The 15,228-nt window shown below is 38.7% G+C and overlaps 1 protein-coding gene across 3 annotated transcripts in view; it reads left to right on the forward strand.

The window, feature by feature from the left end:
- Positions 1-15,228, forward strand: part of GRIP1 (glutamate receptor interacting protein 1) — a 307,820-nt gene that overhangs the window by 274,467 nt on the left and 18,125 nt on the right. For all 3 annotated transcript variants that reach the window (XM_059846957.1, XM_059846958.1, XM_059846959.1), the window contains 5 exons: positions 6,966-7,035; positions 7,298-7,443; positions 12,144-12,288; positions 13,322-13,461; positions 13,629-13,817. In XM_059846957.1, coding sequence (XP_059702940.1) covers positions 6,966-7,035; positions 7,298-7,443; positions 12,144-12,288; positions 13,322-13,461; positions 13,629-13,817 — 690 coding nt within the window. The remainder of the gene's footprint in view (positions 1-6,965; positions 7,036-7,297; positions 7,444-12,143; positions 12,289-13,321; positions 13,462-13,628; positions 13,818-15,228) is intronic.

The following is a 15,228-nucleotide window of genomic DNA, read 5'->3' on the forward strand; positions in this document are numbered from 1 at the left end:
TTGCTGAAGAAAGTCACAAGAGCCTGCATCAATCTGTTTCTCAAGAAGTATTTGTTGCCGTGATTTGAAATTAAAAGTGTTCCTATACTTATTTTGTGAGGAGACAGTAAAACAATGTGTTAGAACTGGATTTTGACCAGGTGAGCTCTGGAGTACTGAATGCAGCTCTTGAGGGAAGGAAAAACAATCCATATCAAAGTTAATGGGCTTGACACTGCAGAATCTGGTGTCATCAGAATTAACATTCTTTTATGGCTGTGGCCTTTCTTAGGCTATTAGTCCTCCTTTGGAGTTTTCATGTGTCTTGGGGGAAGATTGTGCTTTGTCTTGTATTCTCGAAGCTTTTACCAGCACAGTTGGAATATGGTTAATCAAAAGTACAGCAGGGATCTCAGTGCTGAGGATCTGAGGAACAAATGAGGGACACCTGTTTGTGTGTGTTGCACACTTGAATGAGTAACTGTTAGACTCCGTAAGATGTGATGTGATACTTGAAACAAAATTGTAGGTCTACATGTATCTGTGCAAATGAAAATATTGAGAAATGAGAAAACCTGGAGCAAGGCTGTTCTATTTAAATGTTATTCTTAAGATAGATAAAGGTTTGTAAGATTATTTTTTAAAGTATGATCCAACTAGTAATTTGGTTTGTGTTGTTGTTTTGGAATGCAGACATCTACTTTTTTTTGTCTGTAGGAATAAACTTTTAATGGAAAGCTAATGTTCTTGGAATTTAGTTTTTAGCATTCTTCTTCCAAACTTTGCATGCCTTACTGATCTAGAATTTAATTCCAAAAAGTTAGTGCTTTATAAAATTAGTGTGTTATATAATCAGCGTAACATGTAGTTGGTCTTAGCTCTCTGCTCTTGTGAATATACTGCAGCATCTTTAATATTTAAATTTTATTATCTCTTATATATAATAATCTCATTAATAGTATTTAATTCCTATAAAATTTATCTAGGATAAATTATTTACATGGTTTTAAAGGGTTATATTAATAACTGGTAGAAGTCTTGAATTGCTGCATGTCATGCTTGCTTTTCAGTGTTTTGCTCTTTTTTACCTAATTAAGTGCTAGTCAAGGCAGTATGATTTGAAGAATATAAGCATTTTATATTCATTTTGTCAAATTTCTCTCAGGACACTTTAGCACATTAGCATGCCATTGATTACTGATATTTTCAGAAAGCTATATGATTTCTTTTAAGAAAAAGTGCTAAGGGAAACTTGGCAGAGTTGGTGTGTCTTAAGCAGGGGGGATGGAGGTGATCAGATTTATTCACTTGTGGGCTTGATCTCTTAAAAGGGCCAGAGACCTGTTTCATCCTCTTCCTTCTCAAGTTAGTGGAGTTAACAGTAAATGAAAAAGTGCTATTAAAACATTACAGAGAAACATCTTTCTTACTTTCCAAATCCCCCATTTAGTTTGGGATTTGAATGAGAGAGTCAGGAAATTCCCTAATCTTACAGACGAGACAGACTTTTTTTTTTTGTCAGACAGGAAGTGCATCTTCACTTCGGGCTGGCATGTGAGCATTTGTATATTTTTAAGTCCAAGAGTTCTTCTAGGTCAGCTGTTAGGAGTCAGAGATCCTAGAAGAGGAATTTATTTCTCTTTCTTGGAATTGTTTTCTGTGGTAATGAGCACCAGGAGTGCTTGCATGGAGTTACAACCAGGTGCTTAATTGAAGGTGTATATCTGAGGTGACATACAGCACTGAAGACAAATAAGCTAATTCATGGTCTTTGAAAAAGAAGAGTTGTAACAGGAGAAGAGACTTTCTCTCATTTCAGATTTATTAATGCAAGAGAAAAATAACAGAAAACACTAAAAATCCCCTAAGATAGCATAACCTCTTAAAAGCAGGACGGAAGAAAGTTTCATGAGCATCATTGTTAATGTTAATCCAGGGCTCTGAGTTTTGGATAGTTCATGGCAGTTATCTCCCAGTATAGTGGTCTTGCCTACTGCTGCCTTCATACACACATTGCAGCCTATCATTTGTCCCTTAGCTCTGCAATATCTAATTTTACCAATGACAAATACTTACTCTCAATAAAGACCTTATTTCACATTTTCATATTTTGTGAATACATGTGACTTTATATTTAATGCTTCAGGTATCACTAGTTTCACACCCAGTTACCTGATTAGAGCAAATAGAAGGTCTCAGTTCTTAAAATTATATCATCCAAATAAAGCACAGGATTGTTCCTGTGCATGAGATTATGCTTTTGGAGCAGAATCATTCCCTACAAGAAGGAACATTTACAAGTAGTGCTAGTAGCACTCAAAGCTGTTTCAATTTATTTGCCATTGACATTGACTTTAAACCATGTAATGAATATAGATTTTCTTTTTAAAGACAAAACCCTTTTTTAAAGGTTTTTGAGGCAACTGGCCACTTTATTATAGACTAATTCTTTTTTTGTCAAGAACATTGAATGATGTCCAGTAAAATGACTTCCTAGTGGATTCTGGTAATTGTAGTTAACAGCTTTTTCTCTTTTTTTTTCCTTTCCTTTTCTTTTTTTCTGTCTTATGTAAGATTCTGATATCCTTACTGGTAATGAACTGCAGCACCTTGCTTCATAAATAATCTCTCTGAAGCTAATGGGACTACTCAAGGAATAGGGAGCTGCAAAGCTGGTAAGAATATCAGAATCTCACCCAAACTATATCATCAGTTTCTCTGAGTCACTTTGACTGGTAATTATACTGTAGTCTGCTTAATTGTTTTTGTATTTCATCAGAAACAAGCTTTGTAAATACCTACAGATACTTGGACTATGATAATTTATTTTCTAAAGCATGATTCTGTATATTTTGGGATTTCACTGGCAAGCTCTGCTTAATTTTGAAACATTACAGGTAATTCTTTTCAAGGCAGAAAAATATCAACAGATTTCTCAGCTGCTCCACATGAACCAATACTTAAGGAACAAAAGAGCTGCATCAGTGTAATTTTAAAAAACGCCTTCATCTATTTATTAATCACACTATTCTTAAAAATGTCTAGTTACTGTAAACCAGCATTGTGGATAAATGGACTGACTTTGTATAAAAAGTATTTTTCCATCATATGAGCATCTTCCTTTGTTTGTTTTGTTTGTTCAGCGCTTGAACAAACTCCAAAGTTTGAAGCCAGGCTGAAAGTAGTGGGTTTTGTCTGTGTGGTGGGTGAGATGTCCACCCCAAAATCTGTTGAAGTCACTTTGGGAGGGGTTTGTTTGAGTTAGCAGTGAAATAAGCAAGGAGCATTGTTTGAGGGTTTTTTAAACATAATGGAACAGCTGATACACAGAACTGACAACACTTCATTGAACTTACTTTCAAGTGGCTGGGTAAGTGTAGTAGAATAGGGTAGAGAGACCTGAGATGGAGACCAGGATCAAAGAGTAATTTAAAGAGAGACGACAAACAACTCGCTTAAGAGCAGCCGTTTAGGTGCAACACTAAATGTAGTACCTCTGCAACTTCATGCACTCTTCAGTCCACTTGGAGTTACTCACACAGACTCCAAGGTTCTGCAAAAGCTGAACGAGACTAAGAGCTGGAACAGGGAAGAGAAAATGTGAGATCTTCATTGGACAAGCAGAACAGGACAAGGAGAGGAAACAAGTGGAAAGCTGTAACAGAGAGGCAGCAAAAGAGGGGTGAGACTGAACTGTGATCAGGATTTGGGGCAGCTGGGACTTGAACAAGAAGGCTGGCCATGGGTGAGTGGTAAGGTGCTTTATTTTTAACAGCCTCTTAAAACCAGAAGTAATTCTGAAGTGCAGACAGGAAGCTGTACAGTGTCACTTCAAGCTTGCATTAATTTATGTGGGTATATCAAGGGTCAAATACTGCTTTCCCTCTGGATCTCTGGTTTCTCTGCTCTCTGGGGAGAGATGAAACAGTGTTGTGTAACAAAGGGGATGGAGGCTGCATAATGAATGAGGTGTAGGATTGCAGAAAGACAAAGGAGTCCATCTCATGGTCAAGGTGGTTTAATGCTACCCTGGAGAAATTAGGGTGGTTTTTCTTTTCTCTGCAAAAGACTTGTGCTGAGACAAGTCATTCTGGGAGTGGGGGTGGAGATTTTCCACAGGTGGCTGCTTGATTTTATGCAGAAATATTGAAATCATGGGGTTGCACTTACAGAAGTGCTACTCATCTGCAGCTGTTGCTGAAAGTGCCAGTAGTTGTATTTCAAACATAGAAGCTGTTATATTCTACAAACTATTGTGAGATATAAAGGCATGGATATCTCAAATTGCTCACTGAAAACTGTCATACTTTGACCAAAATTTTCCTATGTTTCCTTTACTTATCTGTAAAATTAGATTAATACTCAATCTTCTTGCTGGAGAGAGCATCTGTTCATCAGTGTTTGGAGACAATCTTAGCCTGTGGTAGTGTGCAAAAAGGTACAAAAGTCTGGGAGGAAATTCATGATTTTATCTCTGCAACACAACCTGAATAATTAGTAGGAAGTATGAGCGTTGAACAATAACAAAATGAAGTGTGGAGTATCTGCTCCTCAGCGTGGGGGAATTCATTTCACACAGAGCTGTTTGGTGCCTACAAGAAGGCTTTTATTCTCCAGACCAAATAATAGCTCAGGAGGACTCTTAAAATACTGCTGGTTCACACTTCCTTTGAAACTGTGATAACTTTGTGTGCAGCATCATAATCTTTGCATCCACGTGTACTTTGTGGCTCTGCTCTTTGAACTGTGCTCTTTCCCTCATTTTGGTTCCTCCTCTCTTCTTTTCACAACAATAATGGACTATTTTCTTAGTTCTGGTAATCTTGTAAGACACTTTTATAAAATGTATTTCAAGACTCAAATCCTAGCCTGCAGTGGGTAGCCTATAACCTCAGAGTAAGCCAACCCAGAGGGTAAAAACACAGAATTAGAAAATCACCAAAGTGATACTCTAAAATTTTAGCAAGATACTAATTGGTTAAACAAACCCAAAGGATTCAAGTAAATTATGGAGTTGTTATATATTTGACCGATGACATGAAAGTATGAGAAACAAGCTACGAAAATAACATATCTTGCAAAAAGTTAATTACTGTTCTCTATATTGCAACATAATCATTTCCTGAAAGCATGCTGGTTTAGACAAATTCCTAAAAATTCTTCAAAGTCCTTGTTTGTCTGTCTTCTAGACTTTCACATTGCATTTGAAATATGGCTCTTTAGCAGTTCTTGAGCTGTTCCTTTGGACATTCGAAGGCTGTCTCAGCCAGGGCAGCTAAGGTTAACAGGACCTGTTAGCATATTGTGTTGGAAATGTCATTATTAATTTACCATGTGGTTGCTGTAGGTGAAGATCTGTCATTTTGCATCAAAGAGAAGATTCATGAGCTGCTAAAGTAACTGACATCAGGATTTTGTAGGTGATCCTCCAATAAGGGGAGCTTTTTGGTGATTGTCAGTTCAGGCATGGGAGCCTGCTGGAAACGTACCTTCTGTGAAAGGATGCAGGGGCTCAGTTCACAGAGAGGAATGGTGTGGGGCAGTTGAAGAACACTAAATGTCTAAAACTAATTAGTGTTTTCAGGAGAGCTGAGAGCATTATACCACATGGCAATGTTTTATTATCAGCACAATCTTTGTTAACAGTCCCAAAAGTCTGTCTGTGTTCGCCACATGGAGCACCTCCTGGGCAGAGCAGCTGTAGGTGACATTCCTCCCAGAGGTAGACAGCATGTGCCACACAGATGTCTAATGTGGACACAATGTGTCCTCCTCACCCTCAGATTCTAAGGCAACTGCTTGCCATATCAGATCTACAGTGCAGTCTTGTGTCAGCAAAGGGATGAACCTCCAAAACAATGCATTCAGTGAAGCCACTCCAAGAAACAGTCCTCTGGAAGTAGATAGTGATCACTGTTGTCTTCCTCTGGTGTATTTAACTGCTTCCTAGGCAGCTAAAGGTCAAGCAAAATTACAGAGCAAATTTCCTGACCTAGGGAAACTTGTCAAATACTTTTGCACAAGCTGGTAAAGAATTGCAATGCCTGGTGTTGAAGAACAGATCATGTTTTTAACCATGAGGGGCAGATAGAAAAATTGACCATTAATGTCAGAGTCTTCCAAAAAGAAATAAGTGTGCAAGGAGAGGAGTGGTGGGAGTTTCACTAAACTGACTGGAATTGCAGAGCTTCCAGTAGGCATCCACAGTCCAAAGTTGGGAAAAGTCCACAATTCTTAAGGTGCAGCAGCAGTACAGTGGGGCAAGGTTACTCTCCTCAAAAGAGGCACAGGTTGTTTCAGAGGAAGCAGTGAGTTACAGTGAAGCAAACATCAGTGTGCTGTAAGCTACACCCCTGCAAACATGCTTAGAGTGTATCAGCCCAGTAGGGTGTGTGGCCACTGTCCACACATCTCCTTTATTGGAAGTGGATTCCTCCTTCTCACCCGGGCACATTACCTTCATACCTCTGCCTTAAGCACTGGATGGGACAGAAGTGGATGGAAGGAATATGGACTAGCCCACTGTAGATATTTTGCCAGAGCAGCTCTGTTGGTCAGGGATATGGTATTACAGGATTTGTTCTGGCAGAAGATCACCATTAGTAGTTGCACTGAAAGATTGTAATGACAAGAAGTCTTCCTTATGTGTTACAGCTGTGCAGCATTTTATGATAGATCACTGGAGCTGTCCTGAGATGTCTTCACATGGCTCAGTCCTGGTCTAACCCAGAATTCAGACTTATCAGGCTAAGTCCCCTTTGTACCAGTCACCACAATTCTGAAATTTTTTAATGTTTGAGGAGTATCCAGTCTTGCCAATATGCTGCTGGTGCTTGTTTTTACCTGAAGTTGAGATTATTTAGGGGTAGGGGAGGAATATAATGCAAGTAAAGAATGTGTATGAAGTATATCAGTTTGTGGTCAAAATTAGTCCATCTGCATATCTAGAAACAAAACCAAATGTCTGTATATATTCTTTATTGCAGCTCCATCAAGTAGAAAACCAGGGGACCCTCTGGTTATTTCTGATATCAAGAAAGGAAGTGTTGCTCACAGGTAAGACATAAGAGTTCCCAATAAAAATCTGTTTATGTGTGGAACCAGCCAAATTCAAGTTAAACGGAGAGCTTGTAAGTGACTGTGAAGGGACTGTACACTTTTTTTTTTTAATAAGAACTTTTGTGCAAAGTTAGAAGGCATATTAAGAAATAATTGTTCTAAAAATCCATCTTGTTTCTATAATAACGTTTAGACCTTTCCAGATACCTCTCTTTTAATGTTACTTGAGTTTCATGTAAGCTTGTTTGCTTGTTTGCAGAACTGGGACACTGGAGCTGGGTGATAAGTTGCTGGCAATAGATAATATTCGACTTGACAACTGCTCAATGGAAGATGCTGTCCAGATCCTCCAGCACTGCGAGGACCTTGTCAAGTTAAAGATCCGCAAGGACGAAGATAATTCTGGTATTAGCAATGACTATTGCAGATTCGTGTGGGTTTTCAGGATTTCTAGAGCACAGGGGATTTCTTTTCAATTTTAGTGAAATGTTTTTTTGGAACATTTTCTGGTTTATGCTAATGATAATCAGAACATGTCACCTAAAAAGAATTTTAATGGTATATAAAGTGTTGAATTTTCTCACTCGCTATATTGCTTGCAGGAGCTGCACTGCAAAATTAGGTCTTCAGTTCACTGAAGACAATTAATTGGCCCTCAGGTACAGCCATATAAAGTTGATCTGTTTCTTATCAGAGTATTGGGATTTTCTCTGCTTTTAAAATTGGAATCATGGTTAGCAAAGCATGGATCCCTAGGCTTCAGTTCTCCAGCGAAGTGGTGTAGTGTGTACTTTGTTCATAAACTTAAAAATTTGATTTTGGTACGACTGTTCACATGCTCAAAGGTTAGTAGTACTTTACACACTGTAAAGTATTACAGTGTTGGATATCTGCTGGATATCTGTGCTGGATATCTGCTGAAGGAGCCATGTCTGATCAGCCCAATGGAATAATGGACTTGCCATAATTTTCTACACCTACACCTATAACAATCTTGTGTCTTCCACACTGTGGATTACATAAGAGCAGAATTTCTACCTGGAGATAATAAAGTGAGTTCTGTTATGCATTGTAGGGCAAAGGAAGTAAGACTACTTACTTCCTTTGTTATAACTACTATTACTACCTGTGTTTATATTTACGCTGTTACACAAAAGCACACACTGGAGGTTCACTTCTCTTCAGCTCTTTACAAAAAGAGATTCTCACAGCAAAAAGGCACAACCTGCCACACTTTATTATTTGAAATTAGGTGCAGCTGTTGAAGTGCTGTTTAGAATTGCACTAGAAGACACTTTTCCTTTTTCTTTCCCCCTCCTAATTGATTTTGAAAGCAAACCAAGTATCTTCTCAGTATTATAGTACAGAGCAAAGGCAGCCACATTTAGTACCTCGTGCAAATTGTTGCTGTAAGTGAAATGGGGATTTTGGTCTCCACTCATGGAAAATAAAATCTTTGCTCTCTTAGGTATTGCATACCATGGTATCTGGTACAGATTTTAGTCTCAGTGGGATTCTTCTACCACAGTTTTCTTTTACACACTCACATTGCTTGATATATATCTATATCAAGATTCTCACACAACTACAGTGTTTTATCCAGACATGATTGGTGTAACTGAACAGATTCAAATGTAATTAGACAGCTACTCAGAAACCTACTAAAAAATTCTTTGTACAAATTGTTCTTGTAAGAGTTGACTAAGTGTCAAAGTGTAAATGAAAGTATTTATAGCAGATTTCAGGTACTTTGAAATTTAAAATGAGTGTCTGCTCAAATGTTAAAGAAAAAATATTTAGTGGTATTACAGTAGAAAAGGTGTAATAAAAAGTATATCTCAGTTAAAATGATTCTTTGTGCATTTGCCATTAATTTACTTATGGAAGTTTTTTTCCTCACAAAAGAAGAAATGTGCTGCTCAAACTCAACAGAGGAAAATAATGAATTCCCTGAGAAAATAAAAGCCTAATGCTGATTGATGAGTAGGCATGGAGCACTCCAAAATGTTTCGTAAAGCACAGAATAAGATTAGGATTTAAACTTCTTTTTATTTTTCACTGCATGCTTTTTTGAGGAAGGTGAGGCAGGGAGTGGGGGTCTCAGAGCTGTGTTCCTCTGAGCCACCATGCAGCTGCAGCCACAGCAGGGTGATGCATGTCAGGTGCTCCCCAGGTCCTGCTGCTCTTTGCCCTTGTCACTGCATTGCTCAGATGTTATTCTGATGAGCAAGAGGCCAGTGGGCAGAGCAGAAGCACTGCAGCACAGAGGACCTACTTTCATTAAATGTGGTTTCCAAGAATTAGCCACAAGAATTGCATCACAAGAAAAGAAAGATGGAAAATCTCAAAAACATGATACCCATAACCATAGTACTTCAGTTGTATCTTCTCCCCAGATGGAGGTATGTGTCCAGCAATTTTTCTCTTTCCTTTTCTTCTTGCCAGCTTCCCGAGCTGAGGACAATCTTAAATCCTGATTAACCTAATGGCTAGCTCCCTTTCTTGAATATCACCATTCTTTGCTGGCCTTCCTGGTGAATTCAGGCCACATGGATGCCCTATTCTTGGATAGCTCCAACATCCTGCTCAGCATAACATTCTGCCAATAATTTTCTGACTTGCAGCTAACCAGAAAACAGACATAATGGACCAGTCTTCTTTCCAGTCATTCACTGAGATCTGTAGACTTCCAGCTCTCGTGTGGAAGGGCTGCTGATTGTTAGTAACTTTTTATTCGCTGTGTGTTTATAGCAGAGAAATGTTAATGTTGTGTCACTTGTTAGCAAGTGCTGGCTATTACATTTTCAGCTAGCTTGGTGTGTTTTCTTGTACCGTGTCCATGCCACATCTGGATGAACAGTCCCAGCATTAGATCCCAGGGGATTGTTCCATAAATGTTTTAAGCAAGCAAAGCTGCCGCTGTTCTGCTGTGCAGTGGCAGCTTGCATGCTAGCCCACTGTGTGCCACACAGGGGCTTCCAGTGACATCTGGGGAGCAGGGTGCTTCTGGAAAGAGCAGATCAGACAAAGTGCAGTCGATGTGAACTGTTCCGAAACACTGATGGCAATGCCCCAGGTAGGCACAAAAGCCCCTGTATTCTTTGCTGAATGAACACCACTAATTCTTCTCTCCTTTGATTCTCTGTGTGTAGCTTTTTCTGTATATGGATAGCAAGGAGGAAATAGAAGAGATTGGAAGGGGAAGGTGGGGGCTGAAGAGCTAAATTTTCTGAAAGTAGGGAAGAAACAAAGTAGCTTCAAAGATATTAGTGATCCTGCAGTTCTGCCTAAAGTACCACATTCAGCTCTTTGAGCCTTTGCTGGTGATGTAGGCTTGGGGGTTTTTTCCCTTTCTAAGCTTTTCTATCTACTATAGAAAGCTTTTCTATCTACTACTTTTTCTATCTATTCTTGTTCCTACAGGAACAGGAATTATAACATTTGAATTTTTTAAGTTGTTTTAGTTCTACTAACATCTATGGAATGTGCATCCTAGACATTTTCCACATTCACTGAACTGCTTAAAATGTCATTACCCACAGATCTAAGAGAATTTGTCCACCAGACCAGTTGTCCTGGCTGAATTCCAATATCAGAACATGAGCAGGAAAGCATTTATTTTGATTTGAGGAGAATTCTGGCATTTTAAATTTTAAAATATTACTTCACAACTCAAAGATGCTGCAGTTGATTGCTCTCTTGCTGTGGTTAGGACTTTTTTAATAATATGTAAAGAGTATTGTTTAAATACAGGCACATATTTTGTTGGTTCAATGCCTATTGAGTGTTGTTTAGGAAATACATTGTATTTAAGTTTACTCAGTGATGGATTCTTTTCCAGTTCTGATAATTGTTTGGCGACATAAAAGTTCAAAATAATGCAAATCACTTCATGCAATATCATTAAATAATATCTAAGGGACTCACTGTTTAGTTGAGAATTCAGTATAGAGAAGATACTTTTGATTCTGTTTAAAAAACTCAAAACATGTCCATCAAAAACATGGACTATTTTATAAATACAGCTGCTCATCTTATAATGACTTTTGACTTTTCCCAGAATTCTTTGAAGAAGGTTTGGGTTTAACTTTTGAATTACCTTTATTTTAAATAACTTCAGTTCAAAAAACAGATAAGTATCAGTATTTATACCATAATAGTAACTTGCCTTTTCTTTAATAATGTGACACTGTGGCAAATAAGGACAGCAGCCTCCTGATCTGCTGAGGCAGAGCCTGGCCAGCAGGTCAAAGGAGGTGCTGCTTCTCTGCTGCTCAGCAGTGCAGAGGGATTTCTGGAGTGCTGGGCCCAGTCCATGGGCTCTCCAGTACATGACAGACATGGACATACAGTGGATGAGGTCCAGCAAAGGGTCACACAGGTAACAAAGAGGCCAGAGCATCTCTCCTCTGAGAAGAGGCTGGGGGAGATAGGACCCCTGGCCTGGAGAAGAGAAGGCTCAAAGGGGGAATCTTCTTAGGGTGTATAAATATCTGAAGGGAGGGTGTAAAGCAGACAGAGCCAGGCTCTCCTCAGTGGTGCCCAGTGGCAGGACCAGAGGGAATGAACACAAAACTGAAACACATGAGGTTCTGTTAGTGTCAGGAAACACTTTGAGAGTGACCAAACACTGGCACAGGTTGTACAGAGAGGTTGTGGGGTTTCTACCCATGGAGATATTCAAGAGCCAGCTGGACACAACCCTGGGAAAGCAGCTTTAGTTGGCCCTGCTTGTCCAAGGAGGTTCGACAAGGTGGCATCCAGAGATCCTTTTCAACTTCAATCAATCTGTGATTCTGTAACAAGATAGCCTAAAGTTCTAGTTTAATAGGAAAGGAGATCTAAAGATTTTAAAGAGAGTAAAATTTAGTCTTAACAGAATGAGGAGAATTATCAACTTGTGTTCAGCTTTTGACAATAAAAAATTGCATAATAGGTAATTTTTTTTTTTAGAAAATAATCCAGTAGAATATGATTAAGAATTGTATCTGAAATGTGATCCTTTGATAATGTTGTTTGATTACCAGTCACTAGACTGAATATGCTATTTTTTTCATTCCTTCTTTCATAAGAAACCAATTGCATCCCCTTGGCATTTATTGCAGATGAACAGGAGAGCTCTGGAGCAATTATTTATACCGTTGAGCTCAAGCGCTATGGTGGGCCTCTTGGAATTACAATCTCTGGTACTGAAGAGCCCTTTGATCCCATAATCATTTCCAGCCTTACGAAAGGGGGGTTAGCTGAAAGGTAAGTCGGAAAGAAAATTATTTTTAATGTTCTCTCTGTCAAGGTAGAGGTTTGTTTTGTTTACCTAAAAGCCCTGATTTTCATGGGTTAGCAATTGATTTTTTAATAATTCTCCAAATCTGAGTTCATCTTTTTGCTGTTGTTTTTTGATCATTGCCAAGCTCCAGGAGCACGAGCAGGATGTACATACTATACAAGGCAGAGGATTGTGATTCTTATTATAGATCACCAAAGAAAACCTGATCAATCAAACTGAGCAGGAACAGGAACATTTTAGCAGTGTTTAAAAACCAATAGTGATGTGTGGTACAATAAGTAAAGAAAGCACGTCATATGAGCAAGTTCATCTGAACTCATCATACACTTATCTGCCTCTGCATCTGCATTTGCACTTACATACACCATAGGAAGCATTATCAGAGGAGCAGAAATGCTCCTCATGGTATGTGATAGAGAATTATGAATATGATCAGGATTTCTGTCACCTGTTATTTCTCAGATTGGTTGAGTCTTTGAAATTTGGTGGTTTCACCTTTGGTGGTGGCTTCAGATAGAAGGTACAGCACACAAAACATGATACTGTGCACAGCCAGAACCATTTACACAAAAATAATTTATTTTCTTTTCTTGATTGACCCATCCTGAAGGCCAGGTTTGTGAAATAGCCAGTTGCTTGCTTACACTGCTTTTTTTAATGTTATGAAGCTTCTAGAAACTTGACTCATTTTAGGACTTACTAAGCTGTCTGAGATTGCTCTTGAGCAGGTGGGCTGCATTGAGTTTCATCCACAGGTGATTAACTCAGCTGTCACAGTAACACAGAAATCCACATCATGCCTCAGCTCTGCTATTGTCACTACAACAAAGGTGACTTGCTTTAAGCATTTCTAACAAAAGAATTACTCTGTGACACAGCAATAAAAGCAAAATAAAAGAAAGGGAGATGAAACTTTAATGCTCCAAAATGCAAAGAAATTGCCTTGTTGCCTTTTACACTCTCTTCTCAATGTTTTATTTCTCTCTCTTATTGTAGGACTGGGGCAATTCACATAGGAGACAGAATCCTAGCAATAAATAGTAGCAGTCTGAAAGGAAAACCTTTGAGTGAAGCCATTCATTTGTTACAGATGGCAGGAGAAACTGTCACCTTGAAAATCAAGAAGCAAACAGATGGTGAGTGTGGCCAAGGGTACCATCCATGGTCCTTAATGCACGTGTTACTGCAGATTAACAAGCATTAGCCCATCCATGGAAAAGCTTGGTGTCAGGAGTAAAAACCAGATTCTCAGAACTGCAGTAAAGCAAGGATCAACTCCTTTTTTTTATATAATCCTACTCAGCTACCAGTCCCAAGAAATTTTCTGTGCCTGTGGGTCACGTGAGTGAGCTGAGCGATGCTGAAGATGAAAGCTCTGCTGCACAGAAATCTGGCAAGCTCTCGGACATGTATTGCACTGCAGTCCCGAGTGTCGACAGCGCAGTGGAGTCATGGGATGGCTCTGGTATTGATACCAGCTTTGGAAATCAAGGTACTGTCACAAATACAATCGACATTTAAGGCAGGATTGATGGCCTTCATGGCTGACCTTCCTTTGCCCTAAGTAGAACTTTTTAATCTCTACTAACTTTTAACCCTATACTTTATAATGTGCTGCTGTCTCATTATGACCACACATCTCGGCAGGCAGCATGATTTCTTGCACTTGGCTGGCCTCAGATTCATTCTTTCATGAGGATGTGATGTGTTGCAAAGCATTTATCAATACATTAACAGGCTTTTGTTAGCTTTACTGACATCTGAATAGCTTGGTCCATAGCTCATCCACAACTAAATGAGTTTATCCTTCAAGTACAGATCAATGCAAGGCACAGAACACTTGGGAGATGTTCATGAGTTTGATGCCCATATGCATTAATTTTTAAATGACAACAGATTTATTATAAACTGCTCAAGGGCAACATTAGTCATTGCCTATAATTTGTAAATCTTTTGCTTCTTCCTCATTCCTGCAGTATTAACACCTAACTCTCAGCTGTCAAAAACAATCATTCCGTTTAAAGACATGATTTTCTATAATGATAATTTATTCACCTCTCTCTGACTATTGTTCTATATAGGATTTTCAAATAATTTCAGTTTGTAACACGTTTATTTAGGCAGTGAAGGATATAGACATCTTGTAATATTCTTGATGACAAGAAAAGTAACTTACACACAACTTCAGTGTTTTATTTAACTCTTTTAAAAATGTTTCTTTCCATAGTAAAGCATGTATTCCCATTATCTGGGAGGTATTTGTACAGATAGATCCTTACCTCAAATAACTTTTCCATTGGAGTTGGAATTTGGATGAATTTGACCCCTTTCCTTAACTGTGTTGGTCAGTTTACCAAAATAAGTTATATTAGATTTTCTTCTGGTATTTTTGATAGTTCTAAGGAGAGCTATTGCTGAATAAGTGCCAGGATGGTAATTCTCATTTTCTGGATGAATTGAATGTATTTGGAGCAAATTGTTGAGCTGTGGAAAGGACTGAGGCCCAGAAGGCTTTCCAAAGTCCTGATGATTTGGATTCTGTGCCAAAGCTGAACCAGTATCTCAAGGCAGATTTTTTTAAACTCCCTTGAAAAAACCAGCCCAGACTTGGCTGTACACATGGCACCTCTGCTAAACAGCCTGAGTGCAAACAGATTTGTGCCTTTATCCCTTGATGTTGTGGTGGCCCCCAATTTCTATAAAAGTTCATTCTGCCTTGACCCATCAAGCTGAGTTTGGCTTTGCTCCAAGCCCTTCTTGGCAATAAGCACAGACTGAGCAAGTTGAGGAGTTTGGGGGATGGTTCTGCAGCACCAGATAATGCTTTATCCTATTAATTACCAATTTAATGCTGGTATAAACTGTCTTTTCTCTCCTTGAATTAATACCTCATTTTGTACCTT

Source organism: Haemorhous mexicanus, chromosome 5 (genome assembly GCF_027477595.1).
Source record: "Haemorhous mexicanus isolate bHaeMex1 chromosome 5, bHaeMex1.pri, whole genome shotgun sequence".
In the NCBI taxonomy this organism is placed as follows: domain Eukaryota; kingdom Metazoa; phylum Chordata; class Aves; order Passeriformes; family Fringillidae; genus Haemorhous; species Haemorhous mexicanus.